Here is a 26,456-nt window from a genome sequence, read left to right as displayed (position 1 = left end):
TGCTGCTGCAGGGCTCTGGGCATGAGGGATAAAGGAGGTTTTGCAACTCACCTCTAGCTCTGGCTGTTACCGCTTGACTTTTTTCCCCCCTGACTTTGATAAAGAACCTCCTTTTGGAGAAGCAACCAAATAAAAGTCCTTCCCTGTATAAGCAAATGACATATGGTTTCCTTGTCCAAGATCACAAAAGAACATTAGGAAAGCCAAGATGCTCCAGAAAGAGGGAGAAAAATGGAACATCTGACTTAGTAAAAACCAAGCTGCCACTGCCAGAGACTAATGAACAGTTTGCTGGCTTCAACTTCTTTGATGATTAAACACCGGCTCCTGTTCCCGTCATTCTTGGGAAAGAAATTAAAGGACAAAGTAGTCCTCAAATATGTTTCATTTGAAGGAGGGCATAGGAGAAATAAGAGGAATTGTTTTGAAGGGGAGAAGACAGGATCTGCCTGCAGTCAGTTGCAAGGAATTGGAACAGTGTAAAATGTACAGGAATATACAAGAAGGACAGAGCACAATGGCCACAGTCCTTCCTCAGCAAGCTTGTCAAAGAAAACTACTTTGCCCTCACAGGGGATTGTCCATCTCCAAACAGATAAATCAAGACATCCCAGACCTCAACGTGCACCATTTAACTGCCACAAGTAAATACCTGCCAGCAGCCTTTGCAGCCCTGAGACAGCACAGAGTCTGTTCAGACTCTCACCTTTGCTGGAGGCAGGAGGCAGCAGCTTTTGTACTTGCTGTACTTTCCATGGGGAGAGCATCCTGCCAAAATGCTGCTTTTAATTTCTCTTTTGGTGCAAGTGCCAGTGCCCAGTGTAAGCCCAGCTTACAAGTCTGAAGTTCTGCATGACAGCTGTTATACATAAAGTGACAAATACTTCAGATACTGCCCTTCTCCCTAGACTTCAGCTCAGCAGGTAGGAAAGAGACAATCTTTTTCCTCTTTCCCTCTTTTTGAATAGCCAGATGTCAGCACTGACTGGGAACCAGGAAGAGCACTTCCCACCTGCACCCTCTCTGCCAGAAGTGCAAGGAAGGGTTGGCTTCTAGGATATATTCTGTGCCCTTCTGTGCTGCACGTCTGTGTGCTCTTGAACTCATTTTCTTCAGGACTCGAGAAGTACTTTGCATGGATACCTTCCCCTCACTAATCTGATCTACTTTTGTAGTAATTTGCATGTGTTTAATTGCTGAATGCATGACCAGAAACTGGGACAGGTGTCGGCAATATCCTCAACAACTCAGGGTGTGCGGGGAAAGTGTGGCTTTGTTGCCCTATTTCTCTCCTGCCTGGCCCTATCCCTGCAGCACCTGGAATGGTGCTGGCCCTGCAGGTGTCAGCTAGAGGACATAGCTGGGTCCTGAGCCAAAGGGATCTGCTGTGACAAGGCCTTCAGAGTCCTGAGCCTGTAGCTCAGTGCCTTGTCTGAGCAGGAGGCAGCAGCACGTGTCACCTGCTGAACAGCCCCAGTCCTGCTGGAAGGAAGAGGTCAAGAGGAAAGAGCCAGAACTGATGGGCACGGGGACGAGTGTCACCTGCTCTGTGAGCACAGGCAGAACTGCAAACTCGCTCAGAGTTACAGGCAGCAATCCCAAAATCACCACCTGCGGCACAACATCTTCCTCAGGCAAGCGCTCTGGAAACAACGCCAGGCACTTTCTATCCTTGAGCCATGAAATCTGCGAGCTGATGCACACCATTCCTGCTGGGCTGCTCTCCTCACTCTGGCCCCCAGGTGCCAGCAGCCAGGCAAAACCCAGAGCCCTTTCTACCCCCAGTTGTCCTGTTTCTGCACCACCAGCCAGCTTGCTCTCAAAACCCACCATAGCCTGAGATATTGTCCTTCCAGAGAGTAGCCACTTAACGAGAAAAGGTCAAACACATTTTTGTTTCCTCTAGCTTCCCATGGCAAACCAGCACAGCAGGACAAGCTTTGGCCAGACACCCACCTAAGGGCAGAGGAGCAAGGCCATACATGAAGTTCAGGAAAGGCAGTGAATGAATTTGACCATTTTTGGGGCAGAAGGGGAAGCTGTTAACACTGTCTTCTAGTCTTGGTTGGGCTGGGAGCTGATAGGGAACTCACATTTGTGTTTTGCTGGAGCATCAGATGTCTCCAAATGGCTGCCCCGAGCCTTCCCAAATCCCTTCTCCCCCTTACCATATTTACTTACGCACGAAATCTTAACTTAGCCCCTTTTGTTAACTCTCTTAACCTCTCCCTAGACGTGCACAAGGCCACCCATTCCCACAGTGTGGGCCACACAAGCACTAATGCCCTATCTCAGAGAAGAATTATGATCAGGCATTGCAGAGCTGAGAAAGGGAGTCCAAGGACCTGCTTTTATTACAAGACACTTTTTGGTTTGAAGTGCTTGGTGATTTAGAACGGATTATGCTGAACCACCACAGAAAAACTGGTGCTTTCCAGGGCCATCTTCATCTTCCAGTGTTGGCCTGCAGTCATCCAGCCCTCTGTACCACAGCCTTCCACAGTGCTGGTGCTGCATCCCACCTCTCTCCTCTCCTCACCCTCCTGGCACTGCCTTTCCTGCCTCACAGCCTGCGCTGCCAGTGTCCTCCTGTACACACATATTGGCACATCTAATACACAGCCATGAAAGCTCAAAAACGCTTTTAATAATCACTTCCTATTTAATTAAACATGAAACAACCAGCCTATTAGAGTAAATTAAATCTGAGTGAGACGTTCGGGCGGTGACTAGTGAAGATATCAGTTTCTAAAGCTCTCAGAAGGATGGAGGAAGAAAACTGGATTATGTCAAGGGAAAGTTGATGCTGGAAGATGAGTGATGCTTCCTAAACCTTTCCCCCACATCTCTGGGCAAGTGCTAAGTGTGTAAACACAGAAATTATTTTTTCCTCCCTGAGGAAAAAAATTAGATCTTATAATTCCCTGTGCAGTCAAGACCACCAGTGCAGATTGGGGCTGCAGAGGTAGGGATTAATGTTATAAATAAAACAATATTATTACTTTACATGGCAAAATAAAATGCTTTATATCCAGCTCTGAGCAGTGAAACCACGAGGGCTTTCAAGACATTGTTTTAACTTAGGGAAGGAAGGTTTCCTGCTCCAGGTTCTGAAAATTGCCAGAAAGATGTCATCTCCCAGGAGTTAGCCAGAGGCAAACAAATCATTAAATCGTTTAAGACAACTAGCACCTCCTGAGTGAAACTATCACCTCAGCTAGGCTGGAACAGATTGGCTTGACCAAAAACTTAGAATGGTGTTTGTTTCCTGTAGAAAGCAAAGTTTGATCGCACAGGAAGGATGACTGGGAGTCAGCAGCGTGGATGGTGAAGAGCAGAACATATTTCTGGCAGGGGGGTTCAGCTAGCCCAGGCTCCTCAGCACAGAAGATGGCAGCCCTGGGGTTGGAAAAACAAGGCCTGCCTTTCAACGGGCCCAAGCAAAGTGGATTCAAACAATTTCACTTGCAAACCCCAAGACTCCTGCACCCAGAGACCCAGCTCTGTATCTGGGGTGACTTTCTGCACATGAATATTCTCTATCTGTGGCCCCTCAGGTGGCAAGCTCAGTGAGAGGGAGAGTTGTTGGAGAAAATGGCCAGCAATCAGCTTTATCAGCTGAAGAGTGGACAGAGCACTGCCCAGTCATGCTGGGACAGCAAGGAAGGGCAGGGGTATCAATGGATCTGTTCTAGGAAAGGATTTCTACTGCCAAGGTTACTGAAAGCAGCAATCATGATGGATTGATGACAGACACCTCCTCCTCCAGCCATGGGTTGGTCTGCCCATGGTTATTCCAGGCTCAAGCCAAGGGAAGCAGCCCAGGCTGAGGCCAACAGCAGTGCCCACCACATGGACCCCGCTGCCCCTCTCCCACTGCATCCATCCAAATCCTGGCTGCAGGATCACAGACCTGATGAGTGGGTACTGGCAACACTGAAAACAGCATTCACACTGCAGCTGTGCCAAACACTCCTGATTCTGCTGAACACGTCAAGCTTATCACAGGATGCATGAAGGAAAAACAAAAGAAGAGGTTTCAGCAGGCTGTGGAGGTCCACAAGCAGAGCAGACTTTGCCTTCACAGCCAACTGGATGGGGAGAACAAGCTGCAGTCCCTGTCCACGCTGAGTGCTTGCTGCAGCACCAGGACCAACAGTCCTGGAGCCAAGGAGCTCTATTTGCAGAGCTGGCAGGGAGCCCACGTGAGCTCAGTAAATAAAGTATCCAGATAATAAAAATACCCAAAAGCACTGTTCGATTTTTTTTCTGAGGGATCTGATACAGAGAGAAGTGCAGGGCAAACCCAACCCTCCAGCAGAGTGGAACACAGAGCCTGAAAGGTCTGATGGCTCACAGCTGGTACAGCTAAATACCTGACACTCTTTTTTTGGGGTAGCAGCTGGGACTCAGGATAACGAGGCTCAGACAGGAGCTTTTGTATTGTAAAACCTCAAGTCCCCTGCAATCCTAGCTCCAAACCCTTGGCGGATAAAAGGGTCAATGCTTCGTGTGTCAGTGACCCAGGAAAGCATCAAAGGGGGTGGTCAGGGCCATACAAGCCACAGGCTGCCTTCCCCTGCAGCCATGCTGAAGTTACAGGAGACACTGGGGTGTCTGTAGAGGGAAAAGGAGGTGAGATCCAACCTGTAAGTAGTGAGCATGTTTTGGGTTTGCTTCCCTCTTCACCAGAGCCTCAGATGGGAGCTCAGCACACCTTGGGAAACGCAGGCAAGGATGTATGAGATGGCACGATCAGCCTGGTGACCCAGCACAGCCTGGCACAGGCAGCCGGAGACCAGCTGTGCACACCTGGCAAGCAGTGACGTGGAAGGGGCCAGTGGATCTTGCCTTTTACTCCCTCCTCTGCCATTTTTTTTCCTATCTGGGGCTGGCTTGAGATTCTGTTTGTGCCAGGGCAGCAGGGACTACCCACAGCTCATCCCACATGCATGCACACCCTCCTTCCCCAAAATGATCTCTTCCTCTGACTAGAGGACCTTTCTGGATCTCCAAACAGCTCAGCAGATCCTCATCCTTCTACCATCCCTTTTCCTTGAATGTTCCTTTTTCTCTGTAGCCTAGCAACTCAGCACAGACTCAGAATATTAACAGCTCCTGTCCCCACACACAATCTTCTCCAGAGGCCCGAAAAATGTGATAGCAGAGAGGCTGAGAGGGGTAGGAGCAAACATGAGAGATGTGGGGAGCGTGCAGAGAGCTTCTCCCAGCATTCAGAAACAGCAGAGCCATTCAGCTGTCGGATCTGCCACCTTCACTTAACATGTACATAACATGTAGAGCTATTTATAGCTCCATTTATTTACATATTCAAATAGCAGCACGACACGCAAGCACTTGTATTTGGATTTAGGTTCTATATTGAGGTACTGGCACTCTTGCACAAATACATTCTCTGTTGCTGGGTGCTTTAAATGTATATATGACAGGATGTCAGAGGGTCAGATTCTCAAGGTCTAATTTGGTTTTCAATCAAATCAGATGAAGCTTTCACTTGGGGGGAAAGCTACTTTAGCATTCTGCAGTAACCCTCTCCAATGCTGCAACATTGCTGTTGAAACAGGTGGCAGTTTGGAACATTGCTCTCAAACACAGCCAGCTTCTCAATACATATAGAAAAAAAAAAAAAATATATATATATATGCATGCTGCGGGAGTTTTGCCCATGTAAAAACATGAATAAAAATTTAAGCAGGGAGGGGGGAAAAAAAAGTAGTTATCCCAGGCAGTTTTCTGCAGTAGGGATTCTAACTACTACAGGAATGCTGGGGTGCAAGCTGAAGTGGTTCATACCAGCACCATACAACACTGACATGTTCAGAGCTAAAGATAACTCGGCTGCTACAGGAACAGATGGAGCACTGCAATGCATAGCCCTGTTCAGCTGAAAGCACGCTGCAAACCATCCAGCCACAGCCTCTCCTCCTCCCCAACACGACTCCTCTCCCGGCGTGGGGTGGAGTCACCTCCCAAGTGCACAGTGAACTTGGCCTTTTCTGGGAGTGACCCAAACGGCCCCGTTTGGGAAACTGCCTAGTGAGCAAAACACGCCAGCTCTGGTTCTGAGCGCTGGGGCAGGATTGACTCAGCCCTCCTGAGGCTTGAACTTGTACTGGAGGACTCGTGGAGCTGCTCCTCAGGGAGAGCAGCACCGTGGAAAGATGCACAGTGGGGCATCGCTCACAACAAGCGGTGCCACCAGGTTTTATTTGTGCGGCAAACCCCAAGGTCTGGGCTGGGAATCGGCCAGCTCACCCCACAGCATTCCCATAACCCAGAATTTCCCATTATGCAGACAAAGAGCCTTCTGCACACTCTCCCATTAAGATATCAGGTGAAGGCTGAAAGATCCCCAGGAAGAAACAAGCAGAGTAGAATAGGAAGATTCAGGGGCAAGAGAGAATCATTCCCTTGTCCAGCAGTTCAGTCCTTCCTCAACGGAGAGCTTGCTCCAGCAAGGTTCCCACAGTTCACCTCCTACTTTGGGCAGAATCATGCCATTTGGCCAACAAAATTGTTAATTCAATGTAGCAATGAGGAACAAAGACACACAGACCTCCCGCAATTCAGGGCCATCGATAACGTTGAAGAAATCAAAGCCCACCAGCACAAGAACAGGGGACCCTTTTTGAGGAAGCAATGGAGCTGTGCCCTCACACGAGGAGAGCCTCAGGCTGTCTGGTGGCAGGACTGCTGCTCCACCAGGCTGCTCCACAGGCACTGAGTCCTTGAGACCTCTGTCTCCAAAGGAATTCCTGGGGCTTTGTGCAGATCCAGCTTCCAGCTGGCCACGGCATTTGGAAGAGACTGCATGGTGATCTTTGGCTTGTTACTTAGCAACTGGACTCTAAGTAGTAGTGAATTTACTGGGCTGTCACTGCAGTCGAAGCAGTACCAGGACCAAGGGCACGGGGAGAGCTCTGTCACGGGAATGGGATAACTTGTGAAGTATTATGGAAGGCAGGCAAGATTTTTCCCTTCTACAAGTTGCCATAAATGCAGTAAATATTGACATATGAGTCACACTGACCTATTTTCTAGCTTTTAAGCCAGGACAATCTCTGTGCAACTGATTTCAGAAGCAATGAATGGGGAGCACTTCAGGCCCCTTCACGAGTTCACTTTGTTCTTGACTGTTTTATGCAACCCCTTGTGGGAGAACCATCGCTGTCTTTCAGGAAGATAGGGGACCACTCCTTCTTTAAACTTGAGCACCCAATCCCCCCACCACCACCCTGCAGAGCACCCCTGATGCCAGATGCTTTCCTTGTCCTCACACACTACCTCAGTCCAAGGGGTCTTTCAGCACAAGCGGTGGGAATTCTGCTAAAGAAAGGCATCGTGTGGTGTGAGCAGGTATCCACCTCTGATCCTTGACTTTCTAGGCAGTATCAGTGCTGGTGAAAGTCATCCTGAGCCTCAGCACTCCCAGGATATCGCTGCTGCAAGGATGAAAAAAAATCCTCACCACAAATCTAATGATGGCAGGTGAGGTGGGTCCCTGACATCAGCTTTGCAGAGGTGTCTCTAGAGCTCAGTGGATTTCCACTCTTGCCCTCTCTCCAGACAAGCCACAGAACAGGCAGTTCTCCCTCCTGCATGCAAACAAGAGCATCTCAAAGCTGCCAAGTCCAGAGTGGTTTGGAGGTTGCTCTCCACCCTGCCACAGCCATCTTTTATTCCTCCAAACATCCCTCTAGCAGCAGGAAAAAGCATCAGTGTGCTGCTGCTTTCCCTCAGCCAGCCAAGTGGTCGTGTGTGCCCTGCTTCCTACTGGAGAAGCAAAGCGAGCAGGTCCCCAGGGTGACTGTGGGAGTAATGGCAATGTGCACATGGACCTTTGGCTCCCTGGTCACTGTCTCCTTCAGGAAAATGCTGGTTCACGTGTACAGAACCAGCACTGTTGGATTCCCAGGCATCCCGTGCACTGCAGCCCCACGCAGCAGGAGCTGAGGCGACAAGAGCTGTGTGACCCCAGCTGTGCTGAGACACCACCAGCAGAGGAAGGCACAGGCACTTGCCAGCCCTGAAGAAACCTTTCATCCCAGCTGCCTGTTGCAATACCCTGGTTTCAATCACAGCACACAGAAGCCCCTTGTGTATAAAAAAAGCACATAACCCCCACCTGCCTGTGCCTGTAGGGATATCTCACCCCAGGTCAGGGATCTACCATCCTTACCATGAGCAGATCAAGTCTTGCAGAATCCTAAGGGTTGGAAAAGACCTCCAAGGTCATCCAGCCCAACCTTTGACCAAATATCACCAAATCGTACCACAAAATGCCACATCTGCTCAGTTTTTGAGCACTTCCAGGGGTGGTGACTTTACCACTTCCCCAGGCAGCCTGTTCAAATCCTCAACCACTCATTCAGTCAAGAAATTTTTCCTGGTATCCAACATGAACCCCCCTTGAATCCTTCTCCACCACCAAGGCTTCACAGCACCTTCTGTTACCTACACCACTTCCATCCCAGGAGCCTCCAGCAATCCATCAGGACTATATCCCCTGCAGCACCATGACAGGGCACCATCTGCAGCTCAGCACCAAAGCTGCCTCCTAGTTTTTCCCATATTTTGGCAGTCCTACATATTCAGCAGCCTTGAATAGCAAGATGTAATGTGTACACACACACACACACACACACAGAGAGCTTAGATACCACAGTGTCACAGGGCTGGGGATACCCAAGGCTACAGAGAAACGTTTGCAGCACTGGAGCGTCATGTCACGCTTGTATCTCACAGCACATAACTCCAGGAAACTCCAACTGTGGGATTTAAGTGCTTTAACCTTTGCTTTTTAAAAGCATTTGGATACCCAAGGACATAGAGGCTGACTGAGAAGTGTCTGTGTGTCATTTCTGCATTGAAAAGAGACAGCAACAGAACAGAACATTTTCAATTTAGAATAAGGGAAACATTGATACATTTGAAGAGAGTAGATGGTGCTAAAAGGCACAGCATAGTAGTAGAATTTTCTTCTTAAAAGTCTTTTTTAAAGCTCAAGACATCTCCACCAATGGAAAATCCTTTTCAAGGGCATATTGCTGCAAAGTCGGGTTTGTCCAGTACTGCAGGTATACATATATTCCAGTGAAAACAGAACTGCAAAGCCTGCTCAGGACAGATTCCACCACGAAGTCTATTCCAAGGATGCCCAAGAGATGGAAAATTTGATGCAATGAGTGATGCCCCACTGACGATGGCAAAAGTGGTTGTAGGATGAACTGTCCTGGTCAAGAACACCCTTACACAAAACCTGGTCCACTTCATCTTGGGTTAAAAGCCAATTAAAAACCCTTGCAGCTCATGGTTGCCTTGAGACATGCTTTACATCTCCCTGGAACAGGGAAATCTGCCAAACCAGACAGCTTGTTTTTCAAGCAAGCTTCAAGAAGTTGGGAAATAAGAGCCACGATGCTTCCTGCCATAACCTCTGAGAGATCCAGTGCAGCGTGCCAGCGCCAGAGCAGTCACTCCAACAAGGCACAGCCTGGCAGCAGTGGCACAGGGCTGGGGAGCAATGATGCACTGGAAGAGGTTGCCCAGAGAAGCTGTGGCTGCCCCTGGATCCCTGGAAGTGTCCAAGACCAGGCTGGATGGGGCTTGGAGCAACCTGGGATAGTGGAAGATGTCCCTGCCTATGGAATGAGATGAGCTTTAAATCCCTTCCAACCCAGGCCATTCTGGGATTCTCTGAAGCAAAGCATCAAGCAAAGCTCTGCCAAGCATTCTGCCCCAACCCCTAACCCATCCCCACTGCAGGCTGTCCCCCAGCAAAAGGAATTGGCAATCCCACAGGCATCCTTCCCGTCACAGCCCCATTCCTGCAAACATTTCTATCTGCAAGCCTTGTTTCTTACACTAGCCCTCTGCAACAACCCTCTCGTAACTTTTCAACTTGTCACCAGGTTTATAAAACTTTAAAGCTGGTGCTATAACAAACTGAAATGATGTTATTGCAGATGTAGGAGAGCATCTTGGGATGAATAAATTATAGGAGCCACAAAGAAATCATGACTATAATGGTTGGATGCTCCGAGCTGTCTACGGTGTGCAGACACAGGAGGGAGCAGGTTTAGGACTGCACAGATCACGGGGCAGGAAAATTGAAGCGTTATGAAGGGTAACCTCCTCTTATTTCAGATGCATACAAAACTTCTGGTAGTTTTCCTTATTGAAATAGTTCATTAATACTTCAAGGGAGTCTGAACTGCCTGGTGCTAGAAAAATATGTCCCCAGAGATCACCTAGAGACGGAAAAGGCAACGTTGGGAGGATTAGTCCTTCTCTAGTCCCACCATGCAGGAATATACAGCACACCCCAAACAGGCCAGTCCTCAGCTGGCTGCTGAAGGGACATCCAGGAGTGGGGGAAGACTTGCAGCTCTTTCTGAAGCTGTGGGTACTGGACACCATCATAATTGCACCACCAGGGCAACTTGCCTGAACCAGACCCTTAAGGTGAGTGACTCAGGGCAGCGTTCAGGCCACGTAGCACAAGCACAGACACCCACAGGCTGCCCCAGCTGAGCCTGACATGAGCTCCACACTGCCAGAGCTCTTTGTTCCCCAGCTCAGAAATGCTGCTGGACTCCTCAGTAACCTGGTAGCACACCAAGAGATCTGACCATGTCCCTGCCCCAGTGCCCCTGCACACCAACAAGAGTCCACAAACACCTGCAGGTTGTTCCCTGCTCACTGCAACTCAACCACCTGCAGCCAAAAGGCATATCCCAGGTCACCTCAAAGGCTGGGTGGGTTATCCAGGAGATACTGTCCTTCTGTCCTTTATGGGTCATCTGAGCTACTCAACAGCAGTATGGAAACATTCCTCCTCTCAGCCACCCTCCAAATCCCCAAATTTGTACAGGAGATGAAAAGACTCCAGCAAGGCCTTTCATCTTCCTGGATCAGCACTTCCCAGAGGGTCTGCCACTCAGATGTGCCCTCCCCAACACCTATTTGGCCTGGCCCCTGGCATCCTTCCCCAGACATTTCAATTGATGTCATTGATCTTGGCTCAGCAAATAATCCCTCTAATCGCTGACAAGAACAGAGGCTGCAGCTCAGCATTGCTCAGCCATGCTAAGGGGAGCACACAGCAATAAAGCATCACTCCAGAAAGTGAGCTTGAAAATATGGCTGACCACACACAGGCAGCAGCTGCCACGAACCAGGAGGTGACACTTCTTAAAATGAGGGCTGCAGTTTTGGTCTCTCATCACTGGGAGATGGTTACCTGTGAACACCCTGCAGCCTGGCATGACTCTGCCGTGGCACAGGAGCTGGGCATGGCCCTCAGGGAGGTGGAGGTGCATCAGCCTTGGGTATCAGAACACCCATGGCCTCTACAGGCAGCTGCAAAGCATTCTGTGTGTCGGAGTGTCTGGGAACACCCAGCACAAAGACATTACTGTGCTGCCTTTTTGGAGAGCCCTGCGTCCTCCAGGACTGAAATGTCACCACATCTTCATTTTGGGAACACGGTTCCCACGGGAGTGAGGGCAAGGAGCACTCATGGATGGAGCAGGATCGCTCCACAGTACCACAACCAGCTGGGCTCCTGTGGAAAACAACTTTTGGAAGCATGCAATGTCTGGTCACTGACAGCACTTGTTCCCCAGCACCACGCAGCCAGCAGGCGCCAGGAGTCCCAGGGAAAGGCCTGGGAGAGCCGGGGGCTCTCCTCAGCCTGCCCCGTCCCAGCACCAGGGCCATTGTTCCCAAAAGGATGTCTGAGGATTAATTAATTATCCTACAAGGGGCAGTAAGTAATAACACTCCTTGTGGAACAATAGAAGCTATTTGGTCGCCATGACAACGCAGCTTCACTTGTGTGCCTTTAATTTATTCATTGCACAGTTCCTTTCCCAAGCACACATGATGCCAAAAAAAAATGCCTTGTTTTTCTTGCCAGTATCCATGTCCAGAGCAGGGGTAAAACACAGCCCTTTCCCCAGGGCATCTGTCACACAGAAGAATGATGCACATAAAATCCCTTCAGCCTGGAAACTTACATCACATGAGAACTCTTCTGCTTCCTGAATGTTTGTTCTTGAAGATGATTCTGATTTTTAACGTCTTTTTGAAGCTGCCTCCCCATGGGTGCTCAGAGATCTCGATCCTGGATGAATTCTCACCTACAGCCACCTCATCTCCCATCCCCAAACCTTTCCACACCCTCTCCCCCTGCCCCAATATATGTAGGAAAGATAGTCTGGAGATTACTCCTGTCAAACAGAGAGCCAGGAGGGATAATCAAAAGCCCAGAAGTGACATTCCTTCACATCCACAGGACAGTGGTGCCCAGCCTGACCACAGCCCTGCCACCTCCATCAAAACACTCAGTGTCCATCACAGTGCTGCTCAAATTCTGCAGGATCCAGAGCAGCACGGGGATGAAGGTCTGTGCCAGAAAATCTCTGTGCAGAGGGATTATTGTTGCTGTTTCTCCCACAGTTCTGTGGCAGAGAGAAGCAGGGGCTCACTGGAGAGGGGAGAGCACCACATTTACATGGCAAGGGTTGGGAAGTGCAGCTGGGAGAATGGCTACTGGGCTGGGGCACAGCGTGCCTGGCCACAGCTGCTCACACCTGCTGGACAAAGCACTTGATCAGCCCCTTCAGCCCATGGACACATCTCCAGCAGGAGGTTCATGCTGCATCAGCCTCTGCAGGGCTCAGCTGCCTCCACACAATGGTCTGGGTGGCAAAGGACCTTAAAGGTCACCCTGTTCCATGAGCAGGGATGTCTTCCACCACTATCCCAGGTTGCTCAGAGTTCCATCCAGCCTGGCCTTGGATGATGCCAGGGATCCAGGGGCAGCCACAGCTTCTCTGGGCACCCTGTGCCAGGGCCTCACCACCCTCACAGGGAAGAATTTTTTCCTAAGATCCAATCTGAACCTACTCTCTTAGTCTGAATCCATTCCCCCTTGTCCTGTCACTCCAGGCCCTTGTAAAAAGTCTCTCTCCACCTTCAGGTACTGGAAGGCCAGCCCTAAGCTGGCTCTTTTCCAGGCTGAACAACCCCAATTCTCTCCGCCTTTCCTCCCAGCAGAGCTGCTCCATCCCTCTGATCATCTTGGTGCCTCCTCTGGACTCGCTCCAATGCGTCCCTGTCCTTCCTGTGCTGGGGACAGGTCTGCTCAGGCTCACAGGGGCAGTTGTGACAGGTAAGCTGGGAACCAACCCCTTTACCTCCTCCCAGCTCTGTTTGTGCAAGCTGGGGTCCTAAGCCACAAGCCCAGACCCCAAGCTGTCCATGCTGGCTCTAGCAGGAGGGTGACATCTGGTCCAGCACCCCAGAACATCCAGGTCCAAGCTGAGACCGGGGGAGGAGATGACTCAAAGTTGAGTTATGGCCTGACAGGCAAGACAGATGGAACTAGGTTAAGCCATCTGGCCCTGCTAAGCTGAGCCTAACCTCAAGCACAGCTACCCAGTGCCATGGAGACAGCTCTGCACCCGAATCTAGGGCCACATCCACTGCCCAGTGTCACTGGGCTGAGGTCACGCAGAGAGTTCGGGTGATGGTGGGATGGTAGCAGAGAGACAGCAAAAGAAACTTTCGTAGAGGAACCTGAAGGTTCATGGCTGGCTCTTCCCCCTGGGCCATTCCAACATGGATTCAGGCTTTTCAGGCAGTTTGGAAACGAAATCCACTGGTCAGGTTGGGTCACCTGGCCTGCACGCAGCAGCAGAAGAGCTGGTGGGCCAGGGAAACAGGGCAGGAGAGGCCAGAGACAGAGAAATGGGACAGGAGTAGAGGGAGACCAAGGTTTTAATTGACTTGAACTGCAAGAGCTCTAAACTGGCCCAGGATTCTCCTGCATGGGTCAGGAAATGAGGAACGGGACAGGAACTGCCAGGAGGTTCCCACCGGCCTCCCACTCCACTCAGCCTCTGGGAAAGGAGAAGAGTCCGGAGGAAAAGCCTCTGGACAGGAGGGAGGAAGGCAAGTTTAGGCAGTGACAACACAATCCATGTCCTCTGCTGGGTGCTGAGGGCTTCTGAGGGACAGTCCTGGATGTGAACCCAAACCATGAGCAAAGTAATCAACAAATTTCACAGATTTCACCCCAAACCATTGCTACCCAAGCAGATAATTTTTTTGTTGTTGTTCATAGTGGTATGAAAAGCTCCAGTCTATCAATGCCACCCAAAACCAGATCTCCATTAGATGCCTCTCTTTCCAGCACAGATCTCCAAGGAGATGGTGAATTACCCCCAGCGAAGGAAAACACACTGCTTTTAACTTGGCAGGGATAGGCTGACCATAAAGCCACCTTTGTATCAACCAGAAAATACAATTCACATCTACTCCTTTAAGGCATAAGCTTTACTGACTTGGGGAGGTGGCTGTGCAACCAGCACAGAAGGGGTGAGAATCTGCTCTGGATGAGATGCCACAGGTTCCAGAGGTGCCAGTAGAGATCCAGATGCCTCCAAGGAGCCATTGCCTTGGAAGTAAATCTCAACCAGAAAATGGAATGACAGTTTATCAGGCTTTTTTTCCTCTTTCTTTCTTTTTCTTTTCCCTCTTTCTTTCCAAACTTACCATGTTGACTTCAGAGATCTGGTCAATGCTGGAGATGTGGATGCTCATTCCCACTGTGACAGGGTTACCTGAAACACAAACAGGCTGGGTTAGGACCATATTCAAGGCCTCCTCTCTTGTCTGCAATACAAGAATTGCCTAGAAGTGCATGGATTTGATTTTAAGCATCCCCACATTCCCTGACTATCACGGAGTTGAGTGTGCTCAAATGATGAGATTTCTCTGACTCCCAGACTCACCCCAAGGAGTAGTGCAGCCTAAGCTTCATTTTTTTTTTTTAATTCCTGGAAGTTAATTACCCCCTAGTAACACAATTATCTCTGGTTATTCCAAATAATGCCTTCAGAGAGCATCAGCAGGTTCCCAGTGGGCTTGCATGAGGTGGTCCTGATTGACCACACAAAGTACACAGCACCCAAGCCCATGCAAGCCACGGGCAGGAAAGATGCTCCAGCTCACTCCCCCAGCACTCTGTCAGCTCTGAGCACTCAGTCTGAAAATGCCAAGTGAGTTTTAATACCCAAGACACCAGACAAGTACAGGAAACAGATCTATGAAGGGAAAAAGCAGCATTTGTACAGTGGCTTTTCAGAGCAGAGCTCAGATTAGAGAACAGGACCGTCCTTTCAGTGGAGCTTAGGCTACCTAAAACAATTTACAGCAAGATACACATCCACTGGCAAACCCAGCAAAAACCCTCCTGTAGCTGGGCTTTTTGCATGTTACCCCTCCCCTGTTCAGGCCCACAGCCCCAAAGGCAGAGCACAAACCCAAACCCACCCCAAGAAAAGCCCCTTTCCTCACACAGGCAAGGTGGAAAATCAACCCCTTGCAATGCATCACTAGAAAGGGAAAGGCAAGCAGTTGTGCCACTCAAGGTATTAACTCTTCCCTGTACTCATTAACAGATCTAAGTGCTGAAATATTTACAGATAATCATGAAATGGCTTAGAAAGTAATTAGGAGATTGGGGGAGAGGGGAGAACCACACAACTGGAAATGAAGTGATTTTTTAATTATGTGTTACTAGAAGTAGGGAAGTAGTGTCATTAGGGGCGCCTTGTGATTGGGTGTGCTGTTCACCGAGACCCTCCGCTGCAAATTAAGCGGCATTATCCTTTAATGGAATATGAACAACACTGAAAACATCAGAATCAACAACTGTAATTAGGCCCTGCTATGCAAATCTCCTTAAAGAGGCAGTGCAGGCTCCAGCACCCCGGGCTCTCTGACAGGGTGCCCGAGGCAGGGGTGCTCAGGAGACCTCATGGAGCCTCTGAAGATCCCCCCACAGACACACTCCCAGACACGTCTTTGCTGTGCTTGTACCTTCATCCTTCACAAGGGAGCCAGGTGGGAAAATAACCAACAGTCACACCAGGGAAAGACGATTCTCCTGCAGCCTCCTTTGCGCCAGAGGCTGACAGAGGCACAGCAAAGCTTTTAAGGAAGTCTCACTTTGATAGTCTGTCTTTTTTTCCCCTGAAATCAGGGCCTTGTGATAGAAGCTGTAGCAGGAGGAGGAAGCCGGCGCTGCCCTGAGGATCTTGCAGGCTAATTAGTTACAGGAGGAGAGCCAGGGCCATGCACAGGGCTGCAGCAGAGCCTGGGAGAAGCCAGATTCCCACTCCAGAGCCTTCCTGCCGTGCAGTGCTGCTGCCTCCAAGAGTGCCCCACTGCCTGCTTGGCTTCCAGCCTGTCCCCACCGGTGCTGGTGTCACTGTGGCTGTGCATCCCCTCCTTCCCCAGCACAGTTCTGTCCCCCACCGAAAGCAGCAGGCTGGGTGGTTTAGAGCAGGGGAGCACTGACAGTGGGGATACACGAATATTTGTCAAACCCAGAGCCCATCCAATCCATTCTATCCGTCCAGACATTTGTGCTGTGTTCATCACCACGGTATCCCAGCGCCCCAGGTCATGCAGTGACTCAGTGTCAGAGCCATGGATGAGCTCCAGACCTCCCCACTCCCGGCTCCAGGAGCAGCTCTGGGGTGGAGGGATCAGCCATGCTGCCCCCAGCTCCCTGCAGAGTCAGCAGGGCTCCTCTTGGCACTGCCAACTCCTCCACACCCCATCTCTCACGGAATTTGGGAGGCTCCACCGCCCACCTGCAAGCCCTGGGGTGTGCAAACCTACGTGTGTGATTGTCCTACAGAAAATGAAAGATGAAGGCAGGCAAGTCCTGCCTTTAACCTGCTCTTATCTTGAAGCCATTTCACCTTCTCCAGCCCTGCTGTGAGGGCTGGCTCCCAGTCTGCCCAGGACAGGGGTTCAGGAGCGTGCACGCAGACAACACAAAAATATGTCCTGACTCTCGGTGCAGCCCAATGGAAAACCAGGCCAGCTGGTGCCCAACATGCAGACTTTAAGTAGTACAGAAAAATAAACAAAGGACATCAATTCTGCCAATGTTAATAGCTCCAGGCAAGAGGGATGCAAAAGTAGGGTATTTCAAATATGGGATAATGTCATCTGTAAATTTGTCCAGAAGAGACAGAACTCTGAGTTTGTGGATCCGAGACAGGGCAAAAGAAGCAAAGCTGGTATTAAAGGCCTGTGCTTTTAGCTGTGCCTTGCCAATGGGTACAAAGAACTAGACTTTCTCCCCTTAAAGAAAAAGCTTCTTCTTGGAAAAGATTTGTAGGCAAGATCACAAGTGAGGGAGTGTGAGAAATTCTGCCACTTTTACCAGTGAATGGCACCCTCACACATCCCTGTTTCTCACCACCACTGGAGAGTTCACCAACATTTTGTTCTGAAAGTAGTTTGACGCCTGTGAATGATGCATTCAGGAAGTTGGAAGGGAAGCAGACAAAAGAGTTATAAAAAAGAGTTTTTCTGCAAGTGATACTTGTCAAATATAAACACAGTCAAGCTAGAGAACAAGTTGTGCTAATCTGCAATATTTTCCCAGAAACCAGTTATTACTTTCCCATTTTATTTCATAATGCATAAAACCCCAGCACCTGGAGTCACGTTGCTACAGAAATAACTCAGATGGCACAAGTATAGAGGAAAGGTTGGGTTTCTGAGCCTGTGTGTGCCTGTACTCCAGCCAGAGGTGATGGCAGCCTGGACTGGGACATCTCTCCCAGAACTCAGCCTGGTTCTGAGCCTGCAGAGCTCACTGAAGGCAATAGCACAGAATTCAGTGAAGCAGGGGGATGGTTACTCAGGCAACTGCCCTGAGCTAAGGGCCAAGTTTTCCCCTCTTCACTCTACCCAAGAAAGTTACCACTAGAGCAAGCTTGGGTTCCTGTGCCTTCAGATCTCCAACTGCAACACAGACACAGCCAAAAAGAGTCCAAACCAGTGGGCAGGTGAACAGAGCTCCATTTATGAGCCACTGAAGCCACATCATTTTCACGAACTACAGCCAGGGCTTCAAGGTTCCTGGTTCCTGCATTCCTGACCACGTGGACTTGGCACTGCTGGCAGAGCCAAGGTTTGCAGCTGCTGAGGGACAGGGATCAGCCTTAAAGTTACCCTTTAGTCTGAACTACAGGAACAAAGGCATTAACAGGGTGTCAGAAATTTCACAGCTTCCCTGAACAGAGGGAAGGCTTTTCCTAGATACCCAAACCAAATCTTCTCTGCAGTTTAAATGTAGTTTAGTCTCGTCATTCCCCCCCTCCACAACAGTGAAAGAATAAATCAATCATCCTTCCTTAACAACAGCTTTTATATTCTGAGAATCCATGACATCCCCCTCCCTCCCCCACCAATACTGCCTTGTCTAGATTAAATGCACCTGATTTCTCCAACCTCTCCTCAGAGGTTATGTTTTCTAGAGCTCTGACAATTAGTGCTGCTCTCCTCTGGCCCTTCTCCAATTTGTCTACATCTCTATTTTCAAGCCTGGTATCCACAAACCAGCCACTGAAGCTATATGACACACTCGTACGGACAAAAGAAAAAGCAACCTCCCCTATACAGAATCCTCCTGAAACATGTCCAAACCCGCTGCAGCCATCCTGGGAGCTGCTCACTCTGTGGAGGAGGTTAGAGATGGCAAAGGGGCAGCTGAGCTCCTGCCATTCGAGTGCATCACATGTGCAGGAGGAGGGAGCACAGCCCTGACTCTTCTGGACAAGAGGAGAAATTACTCAAGACAGCTTTGTGCATGAGCCTCAGCGTTCCTCAGCTTGCACCCTGCCTGTGGCATCACCAGTCTCCGAGATCCCTGCAGCAGCAGGAAAGCTGCTTTTAGGTCTTCTGCTGAGTAAACAAAGCCAACCAGAGAAAATTAGAGGCTTCAGTTACTAAACCTACATACAGAACAGGTCTGTGCCTTACCCTGCAATGGTAAATACCCATAGGCATGAGAATCCATCTATGCAAAACCCTACTCCTCAATCCCAGCCCTCCCGAAGCTGAAGTCCAGCCCCAAAACAGCCAGTCCCAGGCAAGGTTGCCCTGCCCTGTCTGGTAGAAGCGTTTCTGCACACACAGGGTGATAAAGGCAGGCATGGAAAGGGCCAGGTTTGCTGATAAAGGACCATGAGACTGCTCTTGCATTTTCAATGACTCCCCACCCAACAGGATCAGCACTGGGACACTCTCAGTGTCGCCACAGGCACAACCAGCACACAGCCTGTCGTTCCACTGCCAGGACTTTTCCCTTCAGCCTCCACTGCAGGCTCCTGAACAAGGCCAAAGTGTTCAGCATCTACCCGCTCCTTCTGTGGAAGATGGCTCGCCCAGGCCGCTGCCTCTGCTTTGTTGCCAGCACTGAACCTCGGGGCAGCCTGGCTTTGTGTTTACAGCTCAGAGCCAGGGCCCACGTCACGGCTACGTGCGGCCACGAGTTGGTTACACAAGGCCTGACAGACGTGGTTAGTGAGGAGCCAAGAGCTCCCAGGTAATTGGAGGTGCAGAAGGAGGCACATCCAGTGCTGGGCTTGAGAAGCTGCTGTCTGGATGAAAACATTCATCCTCTGCATAAATCTCCCTCTGGCCCTCCCAAAACAGATAGCCTTGAATCATTTTCGGCTGATGGACTAATTAGTCCTGTGCCATGGTTTTTTTGAAACCACCCAAAAGATAACTCAGAGGCCAGTCTGCTGTCAGGACATTCAAATTTACTACACTCCAGTGCAGGTAGAATGGAAATGCTCCTGGCTTTTCAGCACACAGGAAGATTGCAAGGGGAGCTCACAAATTGCTGTCTGCATAATAGCTGTGCTTACAGATCTCAGGATCCAGGCTCTGCTACAGCAGTGAGAGGATGTCTAAAAGATGCCATCCCAGCAGGCTACACAAGCCAAATCACAAAAAAGTTTCCCGACACTGATTTCCCTGTTCCTTTCCTTTTATTTTAACTTATGTACAGCATCAAGCACAAACTCAGTTTAGTGTTAACATTGCTTGAGGAACAAGAAAAGTTGACCATGTATCATGAAAGCAAAAATGTTCTGGGAACAGCTTTCATCCAGCATCTCTGAGTTGCAGTGACATCTCGAAGCACCGAGTTCAGCAGGGTCCCTTAAGAACCTACTTAAACTTTTCCCATAAAATCTAGGTTTAAACATCCATTTAACACTTTCCAATCCTTTTCCCACATGGTTTTGGTTTTTTTTTTTACTCCTATTTCCACAATGCCTCCCCCACCCACAGCCAATGCTGTGCATGTCTTTTGCCAGGCTCAGCACAACAGCCAGAAACATCAAACATGTTCAGAGGCTGATATTGAAGCTCTCCCTCTGCTCCCAGCAGGTCACCCCATGGAATCCCTTGGATTTAAAAGGGCAAAGCACACCATGGCTTTACACTTCTGGGCACTGTTACGCATCACCAAAAGGAGAGATGGTCTCAAGGCAAGTCAGCAAATCTGGCATTTGTCGGGGGGGGTGGGGGGGGAAACAGGGTTTATGAGGGACTTGCCACTGCTGAGGAATCTCTCAGTGGGGTTGTGGAGCTAAAAGATGGGCCCCTGGCCTCCAGGGTATCTGGGGATGCCAATGCCTGCTCCTTCCCCAAGGATTCATGGTTCTGCAGGGGCAGGAAGGATATCTACCACCACTAGTTCCCATGGAGATTGCAGCTGCTCTCCAAGTAGGTCTGGCAGAAAACGGTTTCTTGGGTATGACAGGTTTCCAACATTTTCCCACACTCCTTTAGGCAGTGCCTGGCTCTTTCTACACCACTGAGTCCATGCACGGAAAGAGATTTTGCCTAACGCTGGTATGGTTTCCACCCATCTACACCACACCAGGCACAGCACCACCTTGTGCAAGGAGGATAATGAGGATTTCCAGCCTGTGCCATTCGCCTCTCCTGGCATCCTGGCATTGTCACCTCATCCGGTCAGACGACTGAACTTGCAATCTTCATTTAAGAAAGGGCAATACTTGCGGCTTCCCAAGGAAAATGCCAGGTGGGAGCAAGCTCTCACCAGGACAGTGATATCATGGACAGGACACAGGCAGGATGGAACATCTAAGGGAGGGTACAAGCAGAGCACAGCTCTTGAGCAGACTTTTGGAAGATCCAAATGTGAACATGGTGCAAGCAAGCAATGAGGCTCCTGTTCAGCGAGGAGCCACAGCACTTGCAGAGCAGGCAGAGCTGACCTCTGTTCCTGCCAGCACTGCTCCCTGAGATGCCCTGTGCAAACACACAGGTTAACCTGGATAACAGCAGCCACAGTCCCAGCCTGCTGTCACATGAAGCTCTCCCCATGGACCTGAACAGTCACAGAACATTTTCTCGAGCAAACTGTGCCTGCTCCTGAGCCAGTGCTGAGGGATCCTTCTGGAGGAACAGTGCTTTCCCAGGGCAGATGTAGCACCTGTTCTGTGACTGTTCCAGGGGAGGCAGAGAATTAAGGAGCACAACCTGTGAGGCACAGTGGATTACCTAATCTATCTCATGGGTATTTTTAATGGATTAGTAGGTATTAGAGTGGGATCTTGCAAATATCCCATGGAAATTTGGAAGTGAGAGAGAACAATCAGCTGGCTGCAAAAACAGTGTAAAGGTTGTCCCAGAGGGATTGAAGGATTACAGAGGAAGCTAAATCAAGGTTGATTTTAAAAGATGTCAGTAGACAGCTAGCCAAGCTGAATAAAAACAAGGTCTCAAATGTACAGGCTTAAAAATGGAACAAGAGAGTAGACACCAAGCCTGACAGCATCTGGACTGCCAGTGGACCCAGTCCAGCAGAGCACCTGTACACACACAGAGGGCTTTCAGCATTAAAAAAAAGTTATTGGCTACTCAGAACCTCATCTGTTCTTGGAAGAGGCCTAGGTCAACATTCAGGAGATGGATTTTAAAGCTGTTTCATCCTCAGTGATGAAGACAGTCTTGCAAGGGCTTCTGCTTGTGGATCTCTTGCCCAGGTGATGCACGCTTGGTAAGGTTAAAGCAAAGCAAGAGGAAAACAAGTTCCCAAGCTCTCATTTACAGCCACACAACTCCATCACCTCACCAGAACTGACCATCATCAGCTTGGCACTGACCAGTGGGTCCAAGCAATCAACCCTTTAAGACCAACTTCACCGAGAGATGGGAGTGCCAGCTCCCATCCATCCCTTAGAGCTGGCAGTGCCCAGCTGAGACAACAGCCAGCTTGCTTTGCAGGGATGTCACTGCCCTTGGATTCTTTGTTGGAGCAGGGACATCGCAGAAGGTGGATCCAGACCAGATCCTTGGGAGATGAAGGCAGTGCTCCAGCCTCCTGGAGGAAGGGTCACCTGCCCTGCCCTCTGAGTGACACCCACACAGAGCAGCTCCGAGGCTCTGCAGGGCACACACTTGGTGTTTTTCCCCTGTTCCATCCCCCTCTGCAGGGCTGGCATTGTGAAATACCACATTTCCCCGTGTTTACACTGAGCAAACCCCAAGAAAGCAGAGGCACTGAGCATCCCAGGTCCCTCCAGCTCTCCTCCACCAAGAGTAGTAGCAGGAGGACAGCAGGGCTTGCCAAACAAGTGCCTGTCGTAGACTGACAGCAAAGCAACACAAGCCAGGCTTCTTCTCCCCAGCAGCAGCGTGAAGCATTGTGCCCACGCTGATCAGCCACCCCCACACCTCTCCACCTGAGAAGACTTCCCTCCTACCTCTGTCAGGATCCTGGCAGGCAACTGCATCTCCCCAGGGGCTCTGCCAGTGCAGCCCTGGGGCACAGCTCTGCCTGCCTGGGAAGCTGTGGTAGACTCAGGAACAGTCCAGTCCTTTTGCTTTCACTCAGCCCCTCAGAGCTCGTGTTTGCCCCTGGCTAGAGGCAGCCAGGGCTCTGCCAGAGCCTCTGCTCCCCGAGCTGGGGCAGGCTCGGAAGCCTTTGGCACCCTGCTGCTCCTCCTTTCCCAGCTCACTGCCTGCCACCCTGCTTTGGAAGGGGGCAGATCTTCAGAAAGGATTGCACACAGACACAAAATACTTGGTGCAAGTATTGAACCCCTGGGTGCAAAAGTAAGCAGGGTATTTAACCATGTACCAGAACACACTCACCACAGGCAGCTTCCCCACCCTCAGCTCAGAGCAGACCAACCCCCAGGACTCATCACAGCCTCAAAAACACTCTTTACAATGCAAAACATTCAATTTCTGTACCAGTTCTGGTGCTACAAGGCCAACAGAGGCACAGCGGTTTCTAAGCAGGATTAAGGCTGAATCCAAAGCGCTGGGACCCCTCCCCCAGCACCATGACGCTCCTTGCAGAGCCAGGAGGTAGGAGTGCAGCAGAATACCTGGGAAACCACAGCACCACCCTCCTCTTCACAGCCAAACCACCCCCACGGGCAGGGGTGGTGCTGCTATATGTGGGACACCCATCCCATCACATCCCACAGGATGCAGCCACCACCTCCCCCCACAGGTGGAGGAACCCCGGGTCCAAAAGGAAGCAGGGTATTTAACCATGTACCAGAACACACTCACCACAGGCAGCTTCCCCAGCTCAAACCAACCCCCAGGACTCATCACAGCCTCAAAAACACTCTTTATAATGCAATCCCTCACTCCACCCCCTGAGGTGGGATGGCCACAATGGCCCACAGGTGAGGTCATTCAGCAGTTTTCCCTGCCTGGCAGCTGGGGAAGTTCCTCCCGAGCTGCCCACTGGAATGTCTCACTTCTCACCTGCCCACTCAGGGCACGAAGGTGCTGACCCAGCTTTTCAGTGCTGGGGCTTTTCTGGCAATAAATGTTTTCTCCATGGAGGAGCCTCTCTCTGATGTGCACCAGAAACATTCTCCCCCAAAGCAACTGCAGACCTGGCCTGGACTATGGGGAGTGACCTGTCTGGGAAAACACTCTCACACCTTACCCAATCCTGAGCCATCTAATCCCCTTAGCTGCAAATGAGCTGAGCCAAATTAATTCAAATGGGTTAACACAAGCTGCTCTGTTCACATCAAATCCATTTCTCTCTCTTGGAAGTGTTTGTAACAACAACGAAATACCTGGACTTGTCATTTTTATCAAAGTGACAACAACAAGGTGTTTTCTCTTTTTTTCTTCCCTGTTTTCAAATTTTTTTTATGGGTTAGTCACACTTCCTCATCACTGTTTACAGACTGTTGTCTTTAAAGGATACCACAGCATGGAACTCCTGGATTGAATCCAGCTGGACATGCCCAGCATGTGGGGAAAAAACAAAAGGAACACGATGGCCAGGTTGGGACAGGCTAAACTTGCACAATGCCCAAGGTTTACACTCAGGGGCAGTCAGGACAATTTACAGGGCAAGTATTGAAAAAATGGAGTGAATCAGGCCTGAAAATATCATTACATTCACAGTAAATTCTTCTCTGAGTTAGGAATCACGAGAAACAAAGCACACACACAAAAACAAGCTTCCCTCTTTCCAAATGTTATCCATGGGATGATAACTTTCCATCCCTTCGTTTCTGAGGCTCTTGGATGGGCTTTGTTCAGGTGGTCCTGCCCTTTCTCCACTGTCTGAAGACAGGGAAGGTCTTATGAAATTCAGTGGTGACCAAGAATTGCAAGAGTTTAGTAGGAAAAATAATTCTAAGATACCCGCTTTGGAAAGATTGCCCCCTGTGCTGGTGTTTCCATTATTTCAGCAAGAGTTGATCTGCAATAATATCTGGGACAAAAGTTGCCTTTTACCCCAGAACCTCTTTATTAAAACATAAAACTAGAGTCCCATTTGCTCACCAAAATAATTGCTTTCACTCAGGATGCATGGATGAGCGAATCTTGCAGAGCTTTTACATATATATTCATCTCCAGCAATTCATCAACACAATAAGCACACATTATTAACTTGAGTACTCATCAATTCCTTTTTTTCTGGAGCATCAAATACTAGCAAGGAGCTAGTGTGCAATAGGGAAGAAAAACATGTAGGGGAACTTGTGATAAATGTTCTATTTTTGCTGTGAAAGGAGGATAAGAGGAAAAATTCAGCTCATAGCCTTCCCTCTCCCTCACTTCCAAAAATTTCCTGCCAAGCTGAGATCCTTCCCCAGGGGCCAGGAGAGTGGGATTTTCCTTCTCCAGGTGACATCTGTGACCTGGGTGGCCTCCTCTCCTGGCCTGACAGCTTCTGATGTTTCACCCAGAGCTTTGCCACTGCCATGGGCAGCCCCTTTTTATGCATCACCCATTGAACTGCCCAGTGCAGCCCTTGGGCGTGGCTTTTCCCATGGCACAAGGCTCCCCCAGCCTGGAGATGTCACCTGCTGTGGTCTCAAGAGGTGTGAATTGTCTCACTGTGAGCAAGAGAAGAGTAAGAAGTACTCCAGGTAGCTGAGGGGATGTGCTTGGAAAGATCTGCTGGCCAGAAAAACCCATCCTGGCTCTGCAGCACAGAGCTGTGGAAGAGGAAGGGACACTTTGGTGCTCTCCCAGCTCAGCTGACTGTCCCGAAGGCGAGCACGGGGTGACCAAGTGTCACAGGAACCAAGGCAGTCACCCTACATCTTCCACTGCTCTTGGGCTGTGCCACAGATAAAAGCCCACCGTGGCTTTTAGTGGCTGAAATGGCTCTGCAGGCTGAGTGGAGCCTCACGTGGGGACAGGGAAGGCTCTGGTGTCCCTTCCTGCTGACAGCCCGTGGGGGATTCACTAGAGGAGCACAAGAGTGAAGCTGAAAGCAGTGCAATAGCCAGGGCACCCTTCCTGTTTTTCCTGCTCTATGACATGATCATACACAGTAAATATATTTTCTGCCACATACATAAAGGGGTTCTTTAAACATTCTGCCAATGATCAAAGTCACAAAATTTCAGGTGTTCTGGGAGGGGGTGTTGAGGAAAGTCCTTCTGCTTCACCCATCAGAAGGGGAGCTATTTGTGGCCAAGATTAAAGCCCATTAATTAAGAGCCTTTCCTATGTCTATACCACGGCATTTCTCCACACCAACAAGTGGGCTCACCTGCCTGTTCCCTGTGGGGATTCCACAGGACACCACATTGCAGGAAAGGGCACACCTTGGTGACCAAGCAATGGACCAGAGCTCTGAAGGTGCTTAGGTCTGTTCTCACAAGTAAAGAGAATAGCAGGAAGCAGAGCTTCCCAGTGCCATGCTGTGGGTTTTTGCCATCACTCCCAAAAAAATGCCCCCTCTTGGTGTCCCCAAGGTGTAAAATGGCCCCAGTGGTGGCCCATCCTCCCCCAGGTGGTGGGGAAGATTTGTTAGTCAATATTTGCACAGCACAGGAGCCTTGCTGCTATCTGTCGCACAGAGCCCCTAATACCACCCGAGAACAAATTATATTTGTGCATAATCAACATCCCATCCCGCTCAGCCCTGATTTGAGATTCCTTTTTGGCGAGTGATGATGTCCAGGGCACAGAGAGCACAGCTTGATTTGCAGAGCCCAGGCTGAGCTGGCAGAGCTGGCAGGTAGAAATATCTTGTTTTGACTGGTAAACTGAGCAAGTTTGACATGGAAACC

The 26,456-nt window shown here is 49.9% G+C and overlaps 1 protein-coding gene across 2 annotated transcripts in view; it reads right to left on the bottom strand.

Moving 5' to 3' along the window:
* LOC125333264 (gamma-aminobutyric acid receptor subunit beta-4) overlaps positions 1 to 26,456 on the bottom strand; it is a 71,314-nt gene that overhangs the window by 30,365 nt on the left and 14,493 nt on the right. For both annotated transcript variants that reach the window (XM_048319090.1, XM_048319089.1), the window contains exon 3: positions 14,584 to 14,651. In XM_048319090.1, coding sequence (XP_048175047.1) covers positions 14,584 to 14,651 — 68 coding nt within the window. The remainder of the gene's footprint in view (positions 1 to 14,583; positions 14,652 to 26,456) is intronic.

The sequence above is a fragment of the Corvus hawaiiensis genome, chromosome 14 (genome assembly GCF_020740725.1).
Source record: "Corvus hawaiiensis isolate bCorHaw1 chromosome 14, bCorHaw1.pri.cur, whole genome shotgun sequence".
NCBI classification, from domain to species: Eukaryota; Metazoa; Chordata; class Aves; order Passeriformes; family Corvidae; genus Corvus; species Corvus hawaiiensis.
The sequence above is the reverse complement of the archived record's forward strand: the minus strand, read 5'-3'. Positions and strand labels throughout refer to the sequence as shown.